At 42.9% G+C, this 20,839-nt stretch overlaps 1 protein-coding gene across 2 annotated transcripts in view; it reads left to right on the top strand.

The window, feature by feature from the left end:
* cunh5orf22 (chromosome unknown C5orf22 homolog) overlaps nt 1-20,839 on the top strand; it is a 103,703-nt gene that overhangs the window by 23,860 nt on the left and 59,004 nt on the right. For both annotated transcript variants that reach the window (XM_036134298.1, XM_036134297.1), the window contains exon 2: nt 19,421-19,566. In XM_036134298.1, coding sequence (XP_035990191.1) covers nt 19,421-19,566 — 146 coding nt within the window. The remainder of the gene's footprint in view (nt 1-19,420; nt 19,567-20,839) is intronic.

Raw genomic sequence — 20,839 nt, 5'->3', positions numbered from 1 at the left:
GACAGAGGAGGTTGAAGAAGCAAGTTCTGATGAAGAACAGAGCGAGTCTGGCACGCAGCCCCAAAAGACCCCAGAAGTTTCTGAAGACCCCAGTGTAACACCTGTACCCAGTCCTAGAGCACCTGCGTTTCCATATGCTCCTCCACAAAACACCCTTGGCCTGCATTCCGGGGCGTATGGCTTCAGACCACAGATCAGCCTTGAAAGAACACGCTTGCCCACATTCTCGGGAGACATGACCGACTACTATCGGTGGAAGGCTGAGTGGGAAGAACTGGAACAGCTGGGGAACCCAGCTGCTGGTGTTACAAGGTTCCACCTCCTAGCAAGTTTCAGCGACAGGGTGAAGAAAGACTTGGTTCTGTCCAGCTGTGCGTCAGCAGATGAAATGTTCAGGCGCCTCGACAACCGCTTTGGAAACAAGGCGAAAATCGTTCTGAAGATATCTGAAGAGGTTCAGGGCCTACCCCCGTAAAGGGAGATAACTCTAGAAAAGCGATTGAGCTGATCTAAGCAGTGGAGCGAGCCCTTAGTAACCTTGTGATCTTGGGAGAAGAGGAGGTCATAAAGAACCGGTAGGTAGCACAGTCCCTTGAAAGCAAGCTACCAAGCTCTCTGAAGGAGAAATGGATTACGCACAAGACCAAGTCTGTGAACAGTTTTGCTCCACATAACCACTTTGACTGCTTACTGCGCATCCTGAAGAAGCAGGAGGCAATCCTGGAAGAGCTGGATCAGCTGGAGGCAAACCCAAGAGAGGGAAGCTCCTCAGTGAAAGGCCCAGCAGATAAGCCAGAAAGAGGAGTCAAGAAAGCGTTCTCCAAAGCTACCTCAGGCCAAAGGGACTCGCCTCAGTTGAAGCCACGCTTGGGCCCGTGCACTGCCTGTGCTGATGAGGCACACACTGGCAGGCTGTTTGCTTGCAAAGACTTCAGGGAAATGGATCTCCAGAAGAGAAAGGCTCATCTGAAGACCTATGGAATATGCAATCGGTGCCTGTGCTTTCACCTGAAGAATGGCCGTTGCAACCCAAAGTTTCTCTGCAGTAAAATGGACTGCCGCAAAGAAGAGCGTCACCACTATCTGCTCTGCCCCAAGTCCATCGCTCAAGAGAAAGAAGCTGGCCACGAGGTGCAAGGTACCAAAAGGATGGAGAGAAAAGGCCTCGGGCTGACCAGCAAACAAGAAGAGCTTCTGGCGAAAGTCACTCCGGAACTAAGAGCAGAATTCAGGAAGGCATTTTTCAACAAAGCCTCAACCACGATCTCCACTGCTGGAGGTGGACTGAAAGAGTACCCAGTTATAATGATGTTACTGGAAGTGACAACTAACTCAGGCCAGCTGATAGGCACTCTTATTCACCTTGCCTCTGACACCAACTACATAACAAACAACGCTGCCCAGCACCTTGGACTGATTGGTGAGAGCATCAAATTAATTGTCCACGGAATAGGAGGAATGACGACGACAGTCACAACCAAGAGGTACTCCCTGCGACTAAGAGTGAAGACCATCAAGGGGACGGTAATGGAACACAAACTTCTCTGCCACGGCCTGGAGAGTATTGCAGAGATAAGTCAGCCTGTCACTCCGCGACAACTGCAAAAGATCTTTCCTGACATTGCTGCAGAAGAGCTGGTCCGCCCTGAGAACATTGATCTTCTGATCAGCCACAGGGAAGGTTGTTTAATTCCACAGCCGTTCAAGTTGGAGGGAGATCTAGTCCTCTGGGATGGCCCATTGGGCAAAACTGTTGCCGGTACTCACCCTGGTCTTTTCGAGGTAGTCGACCTAACGCTGCACCAGTCTGAAACTCACTTTGCAAGATCTATGAGGACATCTTCAAGGGTGTACAAAGAGGTCCTTGTGGATGGAAGAAGTGACCCTCAGCAGAACCACTGCCACAAACAATGAGGTGTTTGAGTGGTTCAAGTGGGATAGTATTGGGGCAGCGTGTGACCCGAAATGCGGGAGCTGCAAGTGCAGCAAGTGCCATCCGGGAGGCAGAGAGATGACCCTTGGAGAAGAAAAAGACTTAGAAAAGATAAAGGACTGCCTCTCTTATGTGCTAGCGGACAAACACAGTGACGCCCCTCACTGGGATGCGGCCTACCCATGGAAAGTGAACCCTGCAATTCTGCCAGATAACCGCCGAGCAGTGGAAGCAACCTTCAGGAAGACAGAGGCTCGGCTGGCAAGGGAATCTGTGTGGAAAGCGGCATATGGAGAGCAGATCCTTGAGATGGTATCAAGAGGAGCAGCCATCGAACTCACGAAGGAAGAGATCGAAGGATGGAATGGCCCAATCTGGTACATCAGCCATTTGGTTGCCCCAAATCCTCGTTCTAGCTCAACGTCAGTGAGGATAGTCTGGAACAGTAGCCAGGAGTTTAAAGGGTTAAGCCTGAACAACCTCCTGCACAAAGGCCCTGATGTCCTCAACCCAATCCGAGGTGTCCTGTTGAGATTCAGGAGCAGGTTGTATGCTGCTCTTGGCGATGTGAAGAAAATGTATAATTCTGTGTGGCTGAAGGACGAAGAGGTCCACCTCCATCGCTTCCTCTGGAGGGATAACCCCGAAGATGAAATTGGTGTGTTTGCCGTTGTCAGGGTCAACATTGGCGACAAGCCTGCCGGATGCATCGCTCAGGTTGCCATGAGAGAAACGGCAAACCTGCCCCAGTTTTCGTCCATGGTTGGACGATGTCCTAACATCGCATGATGATTTCCAAACTCTGGTTAGGATGACCGAAGGGGTGGAAGAAATCCTAAAAGCAGGAGGCTTTTCCCTCAAGCCCTGGGTCCTGACGGGTCAAAGTGGGAGGAGTGAGAAACCCACTGACCCCAGCAATGTCAGGTCAACAGAGCCCAAGACCCTGATACTCCCCAACCAGATTCGGAATGAGGAGAATAAGGCATTGGAATTGGGATATGAACCCGAATCTGACAAACTCTGTGTACTGACATCGGTGAACTTCTCAAGAAGGCGTGAAAAGATGAGAATCGGTCTGGATCTACGAGAGGATGAGATCAGAGGCGGCACCCCCGACCCTCTTAACCGACGCACACTACTGAGTCAGATTGCAGGGTTCTATGACCCCATCCGCCTGGCCTCACCTGCCAAGCAACGAGGAGTGATGCTTGTAAGAGAGTCCTTTCAGTAGGCAGGAAGAGACCATCTTTCCAAGGACACGTGGGACGACCCTCTTTCGTCACGTCTTCGAGAAGCTGCAATGAGCAGTATGCTAGACTTAGCCAACTCAGATTCGACAGGAGTCTCACACGTCATGGAGCCATAGGCCGCCCAATGGGGATCACATTTTCCGATTGAAGTGAGGCTTCCTACGGCGCCATTCTTTACCTACGGTGGGAGACAGAAGATGGAGTTGTAGTTAAGTTGGTTGAATCAAAAGGCAAGCTCACCCCTCTAGACCAGAAAGGTGATGTCATTAAAGCAGAACTGTGCGGGGCTGTCTTTGCATCTCGCCTGAAGACATACTTCGAGAAGCACTGCTACATCAAGGTTGATCAGTGGATTAATTTTGTCGATAGTCAGACAATTCTGGGAGCCATCCAAAAGGATAGCTATGGCTATCAGACATTTTTTGCAAACCGGATTAGAAAAATCCAAAGGGCTGGATCAGTAGATAGCTGGAGGTGGGTCGAAGGAAGACAGAACATCGCTGACCTCATCACAAGGGGTGCATCCCCTGAGGAGCTTGCTGAAGGATCAGTCTGGCAGGAAGGCCCAGAATTTTTGAAGTTGCCTGAATCAGACTGGCCCGTGAAAACTGCCAGAGAGATCAACCCCTCTGTTGCTGAGATCGGGGGACTTCGGAGGAAGGCATTCTCGGCACTGGTTACAGCAGGAGCCCAGCCCAGGAAATGGTCAGGCCCAACCAGTGTTGCACTTGTACACCTTGCGGACCCCCTGCGGTTCAGTTCACTGGCACGGTTGTGTGGGACCATCGCCTGGGTGAGACGAGTAGTAGGAATCTGGCTGGGTAACAGCCAGGCTCCAGTTCGGTCAAAGTGGGAGGCAAGACCTGGTTGTTCAGAAGGAGGAAAAGACACGACTTTTCAGAAGGAGGAAAAGACAGGACTTTTGCTCTGCGGAGGGAGAATCCAATGCTGGGGTGAGGATGGAGTGTCTGTACCGCTAATCCCATGCCAGTCGTGGCTTGCAACCCTACTGGCCAGGGAGGCACATGAAGAAAACCATGAAGGTGTTGCTTCTACCCTTCTACGGATAAGACGGAAAGCCTGGATCATGCAGGGACGCAGAACAGTTAAGAAGGTAAGGCAAGGCAAATTTATTTATATAGCACAATTCAGTACAAAGACAATGCAAAGTGCTTTACATGATTAAAACATAGCAAAAATAAAACAGAATAAGAGCAAGGTACTGAACAACTGTGTCACCTGCAGAAAGAAACGAGCCAAGATGTGCCAGCAAGTAATGAGTGATCTCCCTCAAGAGCGTACCAAAAGAGCAAGCTCATTCGAATATGCAACCCTCGACCTTTTTGGCCCCTTCGAAGTGAAAGACGCTGTTAAAAGAAGGACCAGCAAGAAGGTCTGGGGCATTGTTTTTTGCTGTATGGCTTCAAGAGCTGTCCATGCTGACCTCACCAATGACCAGACAACAGAAAGCTTCCTCCAAGCATACTCCCGCTTTGTTGCTCTGAGGGGGCATCCAAGGAAACTATGGTCCGACAGAGGCACTAACTTCATTGGCGCTAAGCCAGCTCTGCATGAGCTGCATAAACATCTGGCTTGCTTGCAGGCTGTGTCCATAGAAGATGTAGCCGCCAAGAACGGAACTGAATGGAAGTGGGATTTTCACCCTGCAGATGCACCCCACAGGAATGGAGCTGCGGAGGCAGCTGTAAAGCTTTTGAAGAGGGCGCTCATGAGCCTCGGAGGAGCTACATGGTCCCTCACATGGGGGGAGCTCCAAACTCTCTTTTATCAGGCAGCCAACCTGACAAACGAATGCCCAATTGATGCCAGAACTCAAGAACAGGAGGACTCGGTCAAGTACTTAACACCCAACTCCCTCATACTGGGTCGTGCATCGCTTGGAGGAGACACCGGAGGGCTTGACCTAGAGACTCATCCCTGGCGTCGTCTAAGGGCTATTCAAATCGGAGTAGACTGGTTCTGGGCAAAGTGGAGGGAACTAGCTGGTCCAAATCTGTTCATTCGACACAAGTGGCATCAGACAAAGAGGAACGTCAAAGTCGGCGCCTCGTCTGGATTGCTGACCCAAATGCTTTGAGAGGTCAGTTTCGCCTTGGCCGGATTCTGACAATTTATCCTGACAGTAAAGGGATTGTCAGGGATGCTGACATTGCAACATGCACTGGCCTGCCGGTTTCCCTGGCGGGTTGCCAGAAGAAGAGGAGTTCTTCACTTCCTATGACGGTTATCAGGAGAGACGTGAGAAGACTGGTGGTCCTTCTCCCGGTGGAGGACCAAACTTATCCACCCAAACCACCATGACACCGCCCTCTTCCTAAACCCCTCTCATTCTGCATACTGCCCTAGCCCTCTGGCCCAAACCCCTCTCATTCACCGGCCAAGCCCCTGTCACCCTGTTACCACCCTTAACCCAGTTGGCTGGTTGGTGCAAGCCTAGTGCTGCCACCAGGCCAATCACATTGCACATACATGAAGGAAGAACACGTACATCCCATACCTCGCATACCCGGGCAGCACACCACACACCTGCCAAAGGAATGTCATTGACTTAGACATTGGACTAAGCTGCTCCTCCATCAGTCGTGCCTTCATCAGACACTTACACATAGACATTGTGCAAAGTTGAGGGTTTTAAAAAATAAAAAAATATATATAATGTGTGAAAATGTAATATAAAGAGGGTGTCACTAAAAGGGGTCCTTTAAGTGATTTTGGTAAGTTCCCTGGATCTTAAGATCAGGAACTTAAGTGGGAGGTGTTGTGTTTTCTGTGGAGTTTTTGTCATTTGTGAAGTTTTGTTATTTCTTATTTGCATGTGTGATCAAATGTTTACCTGCCAGAGCTATACGTGCTTAGAAATGCCAGTAACACTTATGGAGAAACGTTTGAGGTTTAGCAGCCCAATAGTGTAGTGCCTCTGTAAGAGAAGAGTGTACTGTGAGTACACGGGATTGGTGTTTACTGCATAAAAAGGAAGCACGAGATTCGCTTAGTTTGTAATGACTTTCAACCCGGCGTGCAGCCACTTGGTAAGCTCTCTTAATTTCAAATGTTTCTTGTCTGCCCTTACGATGTACGCTTGATGTTGTCTGCTGTCGCCTTGCGATGTTGTCGCTTTGTTTATGTCCGTTGCATGTTAAAGGTAACGCTATGCTCCGGTGGATCTAAGCAGTTAAGTTAATTGATAAAGATAACATTATGCTCCTGTTATACCAGAAGCTGTGTGAATATGCTTATTATTATTATTATTAATTATCATTTGGTATTATAATTTAAATAATAAATCATTCAACTCAAAATTCCGCTATAACAAAATATAGTTCAAATGGTGGTGATGTTAGCTATAAGCTTGTAAGTATTTATACCACTAATGCATTAGTTAATTTGCTGTTATGAACTCATTTATACTGGAATAAATTATCTGGTCGGACTTTTAACCGACGAGGTTTATCCGGCAGGGTGTGAGAACCCCAATGTAACTGCAATTAGAGTTTAAATCCTTATTCCTTATCACCATCCAATGATATTGTCTCTGTATTAATGTCAGATGTTAACTCCAAAGGAGGTTAGCTCTGATTTCTGAATAACCATGTAACTGTGAATTGGATTGAACACAAAACAATCTCTATTCCGCAGTTGTTGGTTTTATTGAACCAAAAGCAATTCCCTGTTACAGTAATTCTCATATTCAACAACTTTGGAATTCTTACTCACTACTAAAACTAAACATGCAAAACATATATGTGGAAACAAAAGAACAAAACAAAAATAAACAATGGATTAAAATGAGCGGTTAGCAGGTCTTAACTCAACTCACAGTTGTTTAACACCGCCCTCAAAACACCGGCATTTGAAGTATCAGCATTGACAGACAGAACAGCTTCGGGAATCTCACTGGACGCTTTGATGTCTTACAAAAGCTAGTTCAGCTAAGCTCCCTACAGTTCAGACGTGCGTCACCCTCCCAAGATGGCTGCTACGATGACGTATGGTCTACCAATTTACGTGATGCATGAGGGGAGGTCCTAATGACGTAACCACGCTTACGCTGATGGGGTAATGCCTCGCTTCGAGAGGGCGCGGCTAACTGGGAGTTTAAGCAAAGACCGCGAATTGAGCTCGACAAGAGATTGCACTGATAAGGAGAAGCGAAAAGAGAGGGGGGGGGGAGCATGGAAGAAGATGGAAAAGAACTGAAGCAATGACCCGTGGGGGGGTTATTGATAAATCACAAATCAACACAGCCAAATCAATTGTAAACTGCATGCACATACAAAGAAAATGTTCAGCAAAATAATTTCAACTTCGTTGTGGAATAAAAGCATTAACCTGCACCTACAAAGTTCTAACGTCTGCCCAGGCACTTATAAACATCCTATGGATGAAAAAGAAATAAAAGGGGAGAACCCCGTTACTTTGAGGTGGTCCCGAATGAAATCCCGGCTTCGGGGTCCGTGAGCGCTCAGAATAACGCGGCGTCCTGAACGCACCAGAGCGGCAGCAGCAGGGGCGGGCGAGGAGGCTCTTTCGTTTCTTCCTCCGGGCTCAACAGTCGCTTTTGCTTGGCCCAGCAAAGCGTAGTCCTCTTTCGATCACTGGGAGATGAGGCGGCTTCCAGTATTTGATCAGAGGGAATTAAAAGTACCTTTTAGAGTCGACCTCCTGCTAAGCAAAGCAGGGAATAATGTTTGCGTCGAAAAATCTCGGTCCAGCGAGAAACTCGAGCACGTGGCGTGTGGGTAATTAATCCACGGAGTACAGCTGTATGTCTTCTCAGGTTGGCGGTGTGCCAGAGAAAGAAGGCATATTGTCCTGCGTGGCCGAGTTTTATCAACTTTTGCCTAGCAACGTTATCTCTCCGCTCCATTGTTAGGGCGGCAGCCATTTTGGGCCGCGTTGCATGATGGGAGTTGGTGGCCATTTTGACCACATTGCATCATGGGAAACGCAGTCTGTCGTGCCCCGAATTAATGCAGTCTTTGTCACGTCCCGTAATGGCATAACACTCCAAAGTTATAAGTTGACGCAGTGGCAAAGCTGTGGGTCATAAAGCTAACATTTAGACTTATATCATTGCTGTAAAATATGTGTCCATTCATGTTTACTTTAGCTTTATAAATGTTTGAAGTGAATCGCGGACTGGTATTTAACGTAGGTAATGTACTTCCTTGTTTGCCGCGGTGCATTTTGGGAGTTGTAGTTCTAGTTCAAGTTTCCTGCTCATAGAAAGACTGCATGCATTTTTGAATAGGCTTTTGGTAGGACTTGAATATGGTGCTTAATGTTTGAATGTACATGCAAATTATGAAATGATGATGATGATTATTATGGATTATTATTATTGTTATAGTATATTAATATTATAATTTGTATTTTGAATGTTATTTAATGTTATTGGGGTAAAGAACTGGGGAGCTGTGTAAAGAACTGGGGAGCTGTGTTGGTTGCAGTATATACATGGAAATTGAACCATTGCATTTCTTATTATTCCAGGTTTATTACTGGTTCCCTTTTTGAACAAAAATAAATAAACAAACAAATGTGGAATACTGAGTAATATCCTATGTACGCTGGGTTGTCCTTTCCGTGGGGAGAACACGGAACAGGTACCATTATCAATACTTATTTTTTCATCTAACATAAGGGTAAAAAACAAATAATGATCACTGACTGGTTTATTTTTTAAACATTTGGAACAAAAGCAAATAAAATAAAAGTACAAACTAAATAGAAATGGAGCAATAATAATAAACAGCTGAGAGAGACCGCAGCAGCGGAAAAAACATGAACAGGGGAAGTAGCACCGTTTGGCTTTATTTTAATACCGTAAATGAAATCAAGCTGTATATTTTGTAAAAAGCCGGTTAATTTCAGTGGAAACACAACAAATTTATCTAAGCACGTGAAAAAACATGAAAATGTCGAGCCACAGAAACGGAGAGAGGAGACGAAACTTCTGTCATTGCCCCGACAGACCCACAGACGTCTCTGACTGAGGCGTTTCAGTCCTCCATGGAACAACCAGGTAGATCAGTGTTCATCTTCAGCAGCAGTTCATGTTAACTTTCAAAGTAGATATTATCTATCATTTGTTACTGGAGCCCGCACAGAAAATGTAATTAAGACCTTGAAAGAACCCAATACATATATTAAAAAGTGTTATTTAAGATAAGATAACATTAGCTAATCCTTTTTTTAATCCCACGACGGGGAAATTTATAGGATTAAAGCAACAGGCAGGTGCACACAACACAGACAAAATTACATAAGGATTGAAATATATAAGAGGTGGATTAGCGAAAAAACACTGAACATAACATTATTGTTATTATTATTATTATTATTATTATTATTATTATTATTATTTAATTGTAATAATAAAATAAAAAACACAAAACCCAAAAGGTCAACAGTTTCATGATACATCAAGCTTAGGGACTGGCTAATATACAGCAGGTCAAAAAAGGCCATATTTTGGCTGCAGTGCTTGCTGTTCTCTTATGAAGAAAAGATCAACTAGTGCACTAAATTCAATAGATGGGTTGAAAATATCCAGTATAAAATAAGACAAGTGCTACAAATGTTACAACACTTTTGTTCATATGGCAGCAGAACATTAAAATAAAAGTGCTCTTTACACTACTTTTGAATTCATTCTTGGAGTTTGCGCATACAATGCAATTAATCATGAATAATTGGGCAAATTATGCGATTAATCGCGATTAAAAATTTTAATCGTTGCCCAGCCCTAATAAATAACTTTTTAAGCAAAAACCTAAACCACTATATCTTGAATAAAAAGTATGTTGATAGAGAGAAATATCAACACTGACAAGACAGAAGATGATTTAAAACACTGAATATGCTCAAAACAAAAAAAAGAACTTTAAAAAAGAAGATATTTACATCCCGCTTTGTAATCTAGTGGAAGCTTTGCTCATGAGTGACTCATTTCCAATGGGGAAACAGACCGGTCGGTCTTGTATTTCTGACTTTAGCATGGTGAGGCTGACTGACCACCTGTCAACGCCTTCGAAGCGGGAGGGGCTCCCAGCTGCAATAGCAGTTTATTGAAGAGACAGTAAACTCACAACGATTTGTGCTTTTACTTGTTGCCAAAGCCAAAATCTCAGAAGACAGAAAAAATAAGTTGTTTGATTGTTGCTTTTGAATAGAATAGAGCGGTCTGAAAAGTTGCTAAATAGTTGGCAACCTTATGGAAGTAAGCAAGGTGATCATGTAAGAGCAGAACGTCAGCCAATTAGTCCCCTTGGTGTGTGTGTTTCTTAAGCAAGAGATCAGCAAAACAATGTTGTTTGGGTTGGAGTCTCCCTGGAAAAAATTAATATGACCTTTTAAAATACAGTTAAAGTCTAACTCTTGGACTGAATGTATTTTTTGCTAGATGCATTCAAATGTATATTATATGTGAATCATGTGTGCCATATGGAAGTAATTTAGATAAAACTTGCTGTATAAGCGAAAGAGCCCGAACATTCTTCAATCGGGAATGTGACGTCACAAACAGAACTAGTACCGTGCATCCGGCTGCTAACACTACTACTTTTGCTACCGATTTATTAAATTTAATTAATAACTCTTACTCTACGTACAAAAAATGTATTAAAAAAAATGTCTGTTACATCTACAAACTCGACCTCAAGCATCGGCGACTCCGATACCGAATACATATTTGATGAAATGGAGTTTGAACAAGGTGAACCTGAGGAGACTATATCTAACGCTGCCTAAGACATAGAGCTCATGCTCCATTGTAAGTACCCCTCAAAATCCTCACTCGTGAAGTGTGAATTGCATAAAACACTTTTGTCACTGCCGGCAATCCAGTCCTTTCGCGTTTCTTTTACGAATTTATTCCATTTCTTTCGGACCTTTTGATCCACCGGCCAAGTATGTAGCGCTACTTTCTGGCCAGCACTAGACCGCGGTGAAGTTGGCTTGACATTGGACATTCAAGCTCCGCGGAGTCAGCGGAGCACTCTTGAGAAACAAAAATCAAATCAGATTTGTTGACGGCCCAACCGCGTATGGGAGAAAGGAGCAGCTGAGAGACGCTGGCCGAAATCGTAGTCCTTCAACCGGATCAACCGTGAGCTAGATCCCGCTGACTCCGCGGAGCTTGAATGTCCAATGTCAAACCAACTTCACAGCGGTCTGCACTACAGCCACCAACTATGCACCTAGAAGGCATTTTTTTATTATATACGTACATGTACAATGTATGCAAACCCTCTAACATGAGTCTGTGAAAAGGATTAATAGGACAAAAACACAGAAATAATCCTTAGGGAACAATGTTTGTTTTAACCTACCGGGCGGGTCGTCCTCTCTGCTGAAGCGCTGTTCCCGACTCCGCTTTCTGATGTTACACAAACATGTCTGAACGTCGATCCATCCATTTTCTGACCCGCTTAATCCCTCATGGGGTCGCGGGGGTTGGTGTCTATGTCCCGATATAAAATAATTGTAGCCGTCCAGTGGTTTCATGCTTCCATGCTCTCTCGTGTGTACTGCCTGGCGTGTTTATAAGGCAGCTCTATATGTTGCCGTACGGAACCCTTGGCCAGCATTTCACAGACTCGCTCCGTCCCTTCAGGCTTTTGCTGTATAAATCTGGCGATATGATACCATCAACCATCAACTTACTCTTGAAACGATCTTGTGATACGTTATCTAAAGAAGAAAAATACGTGGAGAACTCGTCAGTTTCCTTCCAGTCGGGCGCGCATGCGCGAAAAACCCGGATGAAAACAATAGCAGTGAACTGGTCTATAAGCGACACTAGAAGGCATTTTATTGTGGACTTAGTTCGCCGATTTTTTTTTAAAAGCCCTTGCTCAAAGTAGACGTGGATCAGCAGATTTGGTGTGTGAAAGAAGATACTGGAAAACATTCATATATCCTTGTTCGCCGTACCGGTTGTACAACGTAAACGCCTGTCTGTTTTTATGCAAGTTCGCTGCGCGCATTCTCTGCGTTCTTGAACTGACGTCACACGTCGGAAATGGCCGATCGTAAACGAAGGCAGCACTCAAATGCGGAATACCAAAATCGGTGTATAAAATGCGCAATATTTCATATTTAAACTTAATTTGTAACAATAGTTGTAAGGGATGAATCGAACACTGGCGTTCTTTTAACTGCAAACTCTGCACACATATAGAATAAGGAGCGACAACTTCTCTGTAGAGAACATCACTGTATAATACTGTTTATTTGAATTAACACTATTTTTCAATCAACAAATCCTCTCTACGAGGCTAGTGAAACTTATCTAAAACACAAAAGTAAAATGAAGATAAAAAGAAGCTAAGGAACTATGTACACACAAAAGAAACAAAAGACAAAATAAAGTGGTTCATCCTCAGAATAAGGTTCACTGCATATCTGAGTTAAAGAACCAAAATTCATCTCCACGAATGCGAATTGAGGTTAATTAGCTTTACTTAAGAACAACATTAGCTATGTGTTTCAACCCTTTCACAATGCAAATCCTGAATTAAACAAAACATTATTTGATAATTTTTAGAGGTCGCTATAGCGATAGGTCGCTAAAATCGGCTAATCTAATGTAATGCAAAACACCTTTAAATCAACATTAATATTCCATATTAATGCTGCATTAAATGCTCACAGCACTCTCTAACGGTAGTGGAGCAAAGCAAAACAAACCTGACATATGAAACGAATCGTAGTTGTGCATCCGGGAACAAAATCAATATCCCATCAATATATAAAACCCTTGTGAAGATAATGTTTGTTATAACCATAAAAAGAATGACATCAGCAATGACATGGTTCGAATAATGCTAACGGGAGCTACCCTGTAAGCTCCATGTGTTCCAACAATGACGTGAAAATCTATTAAGTAACCTTCTAAATAAACCATTTAACTTTCCCTGTTTATTTCTCTGCCAAACCTGTTGGTGCCTCTGTGCCAGTTCGGTTCACTTTGGGCATCGAAGGGAAAGCAGTCCTCCAGGAAAAGCAGCGTCCATTGAAGCGACGGGAAATGGGTTTCACAGAAAGCACATTTTACTCAGCTTGTGAGCTTTGAGGCCCATGTGGGGACACGTAGCTGGCTGGCCCCCAGGATGGACCCTCTCCTACAGAGTCCCAAGCAAGAAAAAGAAGAGAGCGAGGTGAAGTCTGGCTCCAAAGCAGGGCACCCTGCTGAGAGGGGCTGTCCCTGCGTTGATGTGTGAAATTCCTTTGCTTACAACCCATTTTAATTTATCCTCATGTTACATGTTCCCAATTCAATCAGATTTTTGTCCATGGCTAGATGGCACTTACCTGACTCCGCCAGATAGATTTGCTCCGCATATCCATCTGGAAACCTTCCGTTGAAATAATTTTGGGAAGGGGTGAAAATACTGGTTAGCTGATTGGCCTATGTTGGTGATAGACGGGCCAAATGAACCAATCAGATTCGTCGTCACTCTGTTACGAGCGACGACGAAAACACAACCACAAGCCAAGCTACTCTTGCTGCTGCAGGTAAAGGCTCGTTAGCTCAGCAAAGAAATACTCTGTAATTCCGACAAAACTTGCTCGATAGCCACGCTAACGCTAGACGTTCGTTTGGTGAACGGCTCCAAATTTTCTTTAACGGAGAGTAGCCAGACTGATCTGCGAGTGAAACCTTGAAAGCTCGCGAGATCAGGATGGTCTCACAAGGCTAAGATGGCACAACATGGGATAGGTTCATCATGTGCAAGGGATCCACTGATTCCTCTCTTACTATAGCAGCTTTGAACCATTGCAACCTGGGTCTTGGGTGTAATTAAAAATTTCTCTGTGTTGCATTGGTGTCAGTGCCATCATATCCTTCTGTCCTTGGTGTGCTGGCGTTAGTGTTGCCTCACAGGCTGCATTATGAAGCAGGGTTGTGAGCACAGGACAATTCCAGATGTCCTGTTAAGTGTTCTGCTTCTATGTTTCATTTACCCCAAGATGCCTGCTGCTGGATTTTCATATTTAATTAAGTGTTCCTTCCTTTGGAGCTTAGGAGTGCACTCTAGCTGGGTTCTCTGCTCGCAGTACTCTCCAGATTACATTTCTGAAACCATTAAATTTGATTTCTTTGAAGAGTGATCTTGTATATATTATTTAGTTAAATATATTTATTGCTGTCATAAATCAAACCAAATGTATTTATACAGCACATTTAAGAACAACTGTCGTTGGCCAAAGTGCTGCATACAAAAGAAAAACAGTTGAGGATAACTGTGAGTATAAATGTGTTTTAAGACAAGATTTAAAAGCACCAAAAGTTGAGGCTTGTCTAATATGAAGGGGCAGCTGGTTCCACAGTTTAGCCTCGTGAGACCATCCTGATCTCGCGAGCTTTCAAGGTTTCACTCGCAGATCAGTCTGGCTACTCTCCGTTAAAGAAAATTTGGAGCCGTTCACCAAACGAACGTCCAATCAGCGTTGGCTTTGAGGCGGGGTTGAGGTGTGACGCAACGAGAAGCGCGACAGTTCAGTCTAAAGACATGGCGGCTTCAGCCGATGAAACTAGCGTTAGCGTGGCTATCGAGCAAGTTTTATTGGAATTACAGAGTATTTCTTTGCTGAGCTAACGAGCCTTTACCTGCAGCAGCAAGAGTAGCTTGGCTTGTGGTTGTGTTTTCGTCGTCGCTCGTAACAGAGCGACAACGAAGCATGTTGACGAGTACGTCATATGCTTCGTTGATCTGATTGGTTTATTTGGCTTGTCTATCACCAACATAGGCCAATCAGCTAACCAGTATTTTCGCCCCTTCCCAAAATTACTTCAACGGAAGGTTTCCAGATGGATATGCGAAGCAAATCTATCTGGCGGCGTCAGGTTATCCACAGTTAGGATCTCCAATAGAAAAAGCCTGATCACCTCTGTGGACCAGCCTAGACTTTGGGACAAGTAAACACAAATGGGAATTAAAGCCGCAAGCGGCGATGATCAGCCCTCGCAGCCAAACGCTGCTCTGTCCTATTGGCCAGCACTGGGGTACGTGCATTGATACGGTGAAACATGTGTTGTTTGGGATTGTCAGGTGTCATTTTTAAAAACAGCTCCATAGGAAATTAATGAGGATATTTTTCGGTTCACGAAATATCGAGTGCAGTTACTTTGGGCAGTTTGGTGATAAAAATAACAAATATTTATGTAAGTAGTGACACACATTCAAATTTTGTTTTATTATGTTATATGTTACACTATTAAATGTTTTTTTAAGCACAGCAATTGCTTATTAGGCTGATTGATATGCAGTCACAGCCACACGTATGCTTAAAATGTTGCAGGAAGTTGTAGATAATCTTTTATTATTGATTTTATCGTCATCATATTAGTACAGCAATATATCGGGATAAAATGTTAAGTCCATATTGCCCATTTCTACTCATCGGACACTACAGAACAAACATTTCCAGCCAAGAATTTTAATTATTGACTGTAGATATATAGACAGGTTCTGCCAGATGTGTAGATTTTTTTTCTTTGTTCCTGTTACATAAATTATGAAGATCAACACATCTGATGTACTTAATGTTTCTTACTCAAACAGTTACTCAGCAAGACAAACGTTTGCATACATTTTATTCTTTGTGCTGAAGTTGAATCTAAAAAAAGACCATGTCTGAATCCGAAAGCGTAAACCTCAGGATTAGGGCTGAAACAATTAATTGGACTAATCATGATTAATCAATCATTGAAATAATCACCAACTACTTTAGTAAACAAATCAAATTATTGACTGGAGTCTACAGACTCTAAAATATATACTTTGCTGAAAGAATAACCCACTAAGCAATTAAGCCAGGACTATATAAAAAATATATAGATTTTGCTTTAAGGTGAAACCATTCTTTGTCTGTAAATATGTTCTATCCAGAACTCCTCAAGTAGATTAGTTTGCTTTGCCTGGTTCAAATCTGTAAAAAAGAAGAAGCACTTTTGCTGTTTGATTATTAATCCATCAATCAAATGGACTGGTGGTGGACTTGTGGACTGGTGTGAGAAAAAATCATCTGTGCTTAAACACCAGTAAGACCAAGGAGATGGTGATCGACTTTAGGAGAAAACCCCCACCTCACTCACCTGTGAACATCCAGGGGCAGGACATAGAAACTGTGGAGAGTTTCAAATACCTGGGTGTTCATGTCAACAATAAACTGGACTGGATTCATAACACCGACGCTCTGTATAAGAAGGGCCAGAGCCGGCTCCACCTCCTGAGGAGGCTGAGGTCCTTTGGAGTGAGCAGGCCTCTGCTAAAAACTTTTTATGACTCTGTGGTGGCCTCAGCTCTTCTCTACGCTGTCGTCTGCTGGGCTCCTGGCAGCGCAGAGCGGGACAGAAAGAGGCTGAACAAGTTGGTGACGAAGGCCACTTCTGTCCTGTGCTGCTCCCTGGACTCTGTGGAGGAGGTAGCTGAGAGGAGGGTGTTGTCCAAGTTCACATCCATCATGGACAACACCTTCCACCCCCTGCACCAGACTGTAGAGGAGCTGAGCAGCTCCTTTAGTGCAAGACTTAGACATCCTGTCTGTAAAAAGGAGCGTTACCGCAGGTCATTCATTCCTGCTGCCATCAGATTTTACAATGCTGCACTGTAACTGTGACTATAACTGTAATAAGTAATGTGCAATAATCTAATTAAAATACTGGGCCACAACCCGTGCAATAATCCTGATGTAGTGACTTCTGCTGCTATCAACACCTGAACATATGTCAGTACACATGTATGTGTGTATGTACAAATGTATACAATGTATATGCACATATATATACGCGTAGGTACGTATGTATGTAGGCGCATAGATATATGTATATATATATAAGTATATATATATATATATGTTTATATTAGGGCTGGGCAAGTTAACGCGTTAATTTCGCGTTAATTCATTAGACTATTAACGGCGATATTTATTTTATCGCGCATTAACGCATGTTGCTCACATGCTTTCAGTCAGTGTCAGTCAGCAGGCGCGCTGACTGCAGCGCGCTGTCACGGCAGCACTCTCCCGCTTCCCCTCCCCTCTCGTACATGGCTCAGCGGCGCCAGCCAATCAGCACGCAGGCTCAGCCTGGCCCGCCCACTCAGCTCTCACACAAACTTAATACACAAACAGCTGAGAGAGACCGCAGCAGCGGAAAAACATGAAGTAGCACCGTTTGGCTTTATTTTAATACCGTAAATGAAATCAAGCTGTATGTTTTGTAAAAAGCCGGTTCATTTCAGTGGAAACACAACAAATTTATCTAAGCACGTGAAAAAACATGAAAACGTCGAGCCCCAGAAACGGAGAGAGGAGACGAAACTTCTCTCACTGCCCCGACAGACCCACAGACTGACGTCTCTGACTGAGGCGTTTCAGTCCTCCATGGAACATCCAGGTAGATCAGTGGATGGATGGATGGATGGATGTTACTGGAGCCCACACATAACATGTAATTAAGACCTTGAAAGAACCCAGTACATATATTAAAAAGTGTTATTTAAGATAAGATAACATTAGCTAATCCTTTTTTTATCCCACGACGGGGAAATTTATAGGATTAAAGCAACAGGCAGGTGCACACAACACAGACAAAATTACATAAGGATTGAAATATATAAGAGGTGGATTAGCGAAAAAAACACTGAACATAACATTATTATTATTATTATTATTATTATTATTATTATTATTATTAAATTGTAATAATAAAATAAAAACCACAAAACCCAAAAGGTCAACAGTTTCATGATACATCAAGCTTAGGGACTGGCTAATATACAGCAGGTCAAAAAAGGCCATATTTTGGCTGCAGTGCTTGCTGTTCTCTTATGAAGAAAAGATCAACTAGTGCACTAAATTCAATAGATGGGTTGAACATATCCAGTATAAAATAAGTGCTACAAATGTTACAACACTTTTGTTCATATGGCAGCAGAACATTAAAATAAAAGTGCTCTTTACACTACTTTTGAATTCATTCTTGGAGTTTGTAAATACAATGCGATTAATCGCGATTAATCGCGATTAATCAGGGCAATTAATCGCGATTAAATATTTTAATCGTTGCCCAGCCCTAGTTTATATATATATATAGACCACTATGAATGTAAATAAGACACCATATGCCCATTCCCATTTCCTTTTTTTGTATTTTTTGGTATTCTTTTTGATCCATTGTATATATGAAGATTCACTGTATATAACTGAACGCACCTTTCCTACTCTGCACCTTCTTGTATGAGCCGATGTGACGAATGAATTTCTCCATTGTGAGATCAATAAAGACTATCTTATCTTATCAAAAAAAATAGTACACAACTTAATTTGCAATTAGCAAAATAATAGTTGCAGTTCAGGGTTTCCTGTAGGACATTTTTTTTTAAACGAGGAGGTGGGGGGTTGCTGTGTTTACAATGTCATTGAAATGCAACATACAATAACAATACTTTGTATACATTGCGCAAATCCACACTATGTACGTTTAATTTTACCAAAAACATACTAATCAGAGGCATACACCAGTTCAATAGGAGGTGAATAAGTGATTGCAGGTGTGTGGTATTCAGGTAATTAGGTAAGTTTTCTAAGAAAAAAAAACTGACTAGATTAAAAACTGTATTTATTATATTTATATCCAGTTTTGTAATCCAGGGCGGAATCATCAGCACCTTTTTGTTATACGTTTGTGATGTGAACACAGAGCAGGTCTCCTCACTGCTCTCATTGCTCTGACTCCATACACGTCTTTCAGAATGAGGCAGCTTTAAATTAATTTTAAACTCTGATTATGATTAGAATAAGTGTGCAAAAATACAGTAGCTATGCTATATTATATGCTTTACATTGTTTTAACATATTTTTGAATTAATTCTGAAGGTGTGGCGGCTTTTATTTTGGTGTGGCGGTGCGGCATGATCAAATACATGTAGCAGAAACCCTACTGACTGACGCAAGAATTTCTTATGTTTCATCCTCGAACATTGCCACACTCTCATCAATCTGCATGGGGCAATAGGACCTTGGGTGTGACAGAATGTGCTACAGGGGGAGAAAAATTTAACTTCGGTTGGTTTTAAAGATGGGGTACTTATAAGTTGAAATGGTAACAGATTAGTGTAACACTGATATTTTTTTAAGTTTGGATAAATCTGTCATCATATACAGTAAAATGAGCATTCCGTGTACATTCTGTGTATTGTTGCAGGTGGTATACCATATCTACCGAGCCATTGCATCGAGACATCTCCCTCTCAAAAACATTAGGCTGGTTCATTTGGACTCCCATCCTGACCTGCTTATCCCTGTCAACATGCCTGCTGACACAGTGTTTGATAAGGAGAAACTTCTCAGGTATGACTTATTTTTGACTCCTGGAGTATCTCACTTTTCCTTTTTCACTTCTCCCTGTCCTTCAGAGAGCTCAGAGCTGATCTTTAACCTTTGGTTGTACAAGTGTGCAAGAGATAACTAATAAGTGTGTGAAAACCTGGCTTAAAACCTTGTCTCTGTAGATTGACCCCGAAATCCCTCCTTTGTTTCATCATGACATATACACATTGCATGTGTAGGGTTCTATGTAACAGTGTCAAAGGATTGCCTCTAATTGATGGATTTTGATCATTGCAAAGTCAGTACTTTCAGATAAACTGTGAATATGAATCAGGAATGAGCTGGTGTTTAATGTAGATGAAAGCATTCAATTCAGTTCAATTTTATTTATATAGTACCAATTCATAATACATGTCATATCAAGGCCCTTTCCAAGGTCAAATTCAATCAGATTATACAGATTGGTCAAAAAGTTTCCTATCTAAGGAAACCTAGTAGATTAAATCAAATCTTGGCAAGCAGCATTCACTCCTCCAGACCGAAAAGCCACAGTGGACAGTTGTCTGCATTGTTGATGGTCCCTCATACTGAGCAAGCATGAAGGGAAAGTGGAGAGGAAAACTCCCCTTTAACGGGAAGGAAAACCCTCCAGCAGAACCAGACTCATCTGCCTTGACCAAATAGGGCCGGGGTCGGCAACCTGCGGCTCTTTGATCCCTCTGATCAAAGAGCCTCAGCTTTTGAAAATAATTATTTCATTATTTAAATAATTGTTATTTAATTAAAATGTATTTTATTTTAGTTGGTTCATTATCAAAATGTAATTCTATGAAGATTATGCCGATCTTGTAACATCAAGGATGGAGGAGCTGCGACCTCATTGGACCAGCGGAGGACTGCCATGCCAATCAGACCGCTGATGAGGCCCACATGCACCATAAAAGTCTCTTGGACTCATTCCTTCAGGGGGAAGACAGCTAGTAGGAAGCTACTTGTGAAGTTGTCTTTTCCCCACCTTTGCTGTTTGTTGCATTGGGTTGTTTAAACCACTTGTGCTTGCCTTGGGCTTTAAGCTGGTTTTGTTTTGGTTGAGGCTTGACCTTATAGTTGTTCATAGCTTGTGTTTGGGAGGTTTTGAGACTCCCTTTGTGTGTACTTTTATTTTCTTTATTAGTCCTCTTGGGTGGTTTAAGTTATCCTTAATCTGACCAGTTGAACCTTATGTATTTTCTTTTGTATTCAGCATACCCAAAATTAGTAGCCCTTTTGTTTGGTTCTATTAATTCTGTTAAAG

Source organism: Fundulus heteroclitus, unplaced genomic scaffold (genome assembly GCF_011125445.2).
Source record: "Fundulus heteroclitus isolate FHET01 unplaced genomic scaffold, MU-UCD_Fhet_4.1 scaffold_79, whole genome shotgun sequence".
NCBI lineage: Eukaryota > Metazoa > Chordata > Actinopteri > Cyprinodontiformes > Fundulidae > Fundulus > Fundulus heteroclitus.
This window is presented reverse-complemented; position numbering and strand designations above follow the sequence as displayed.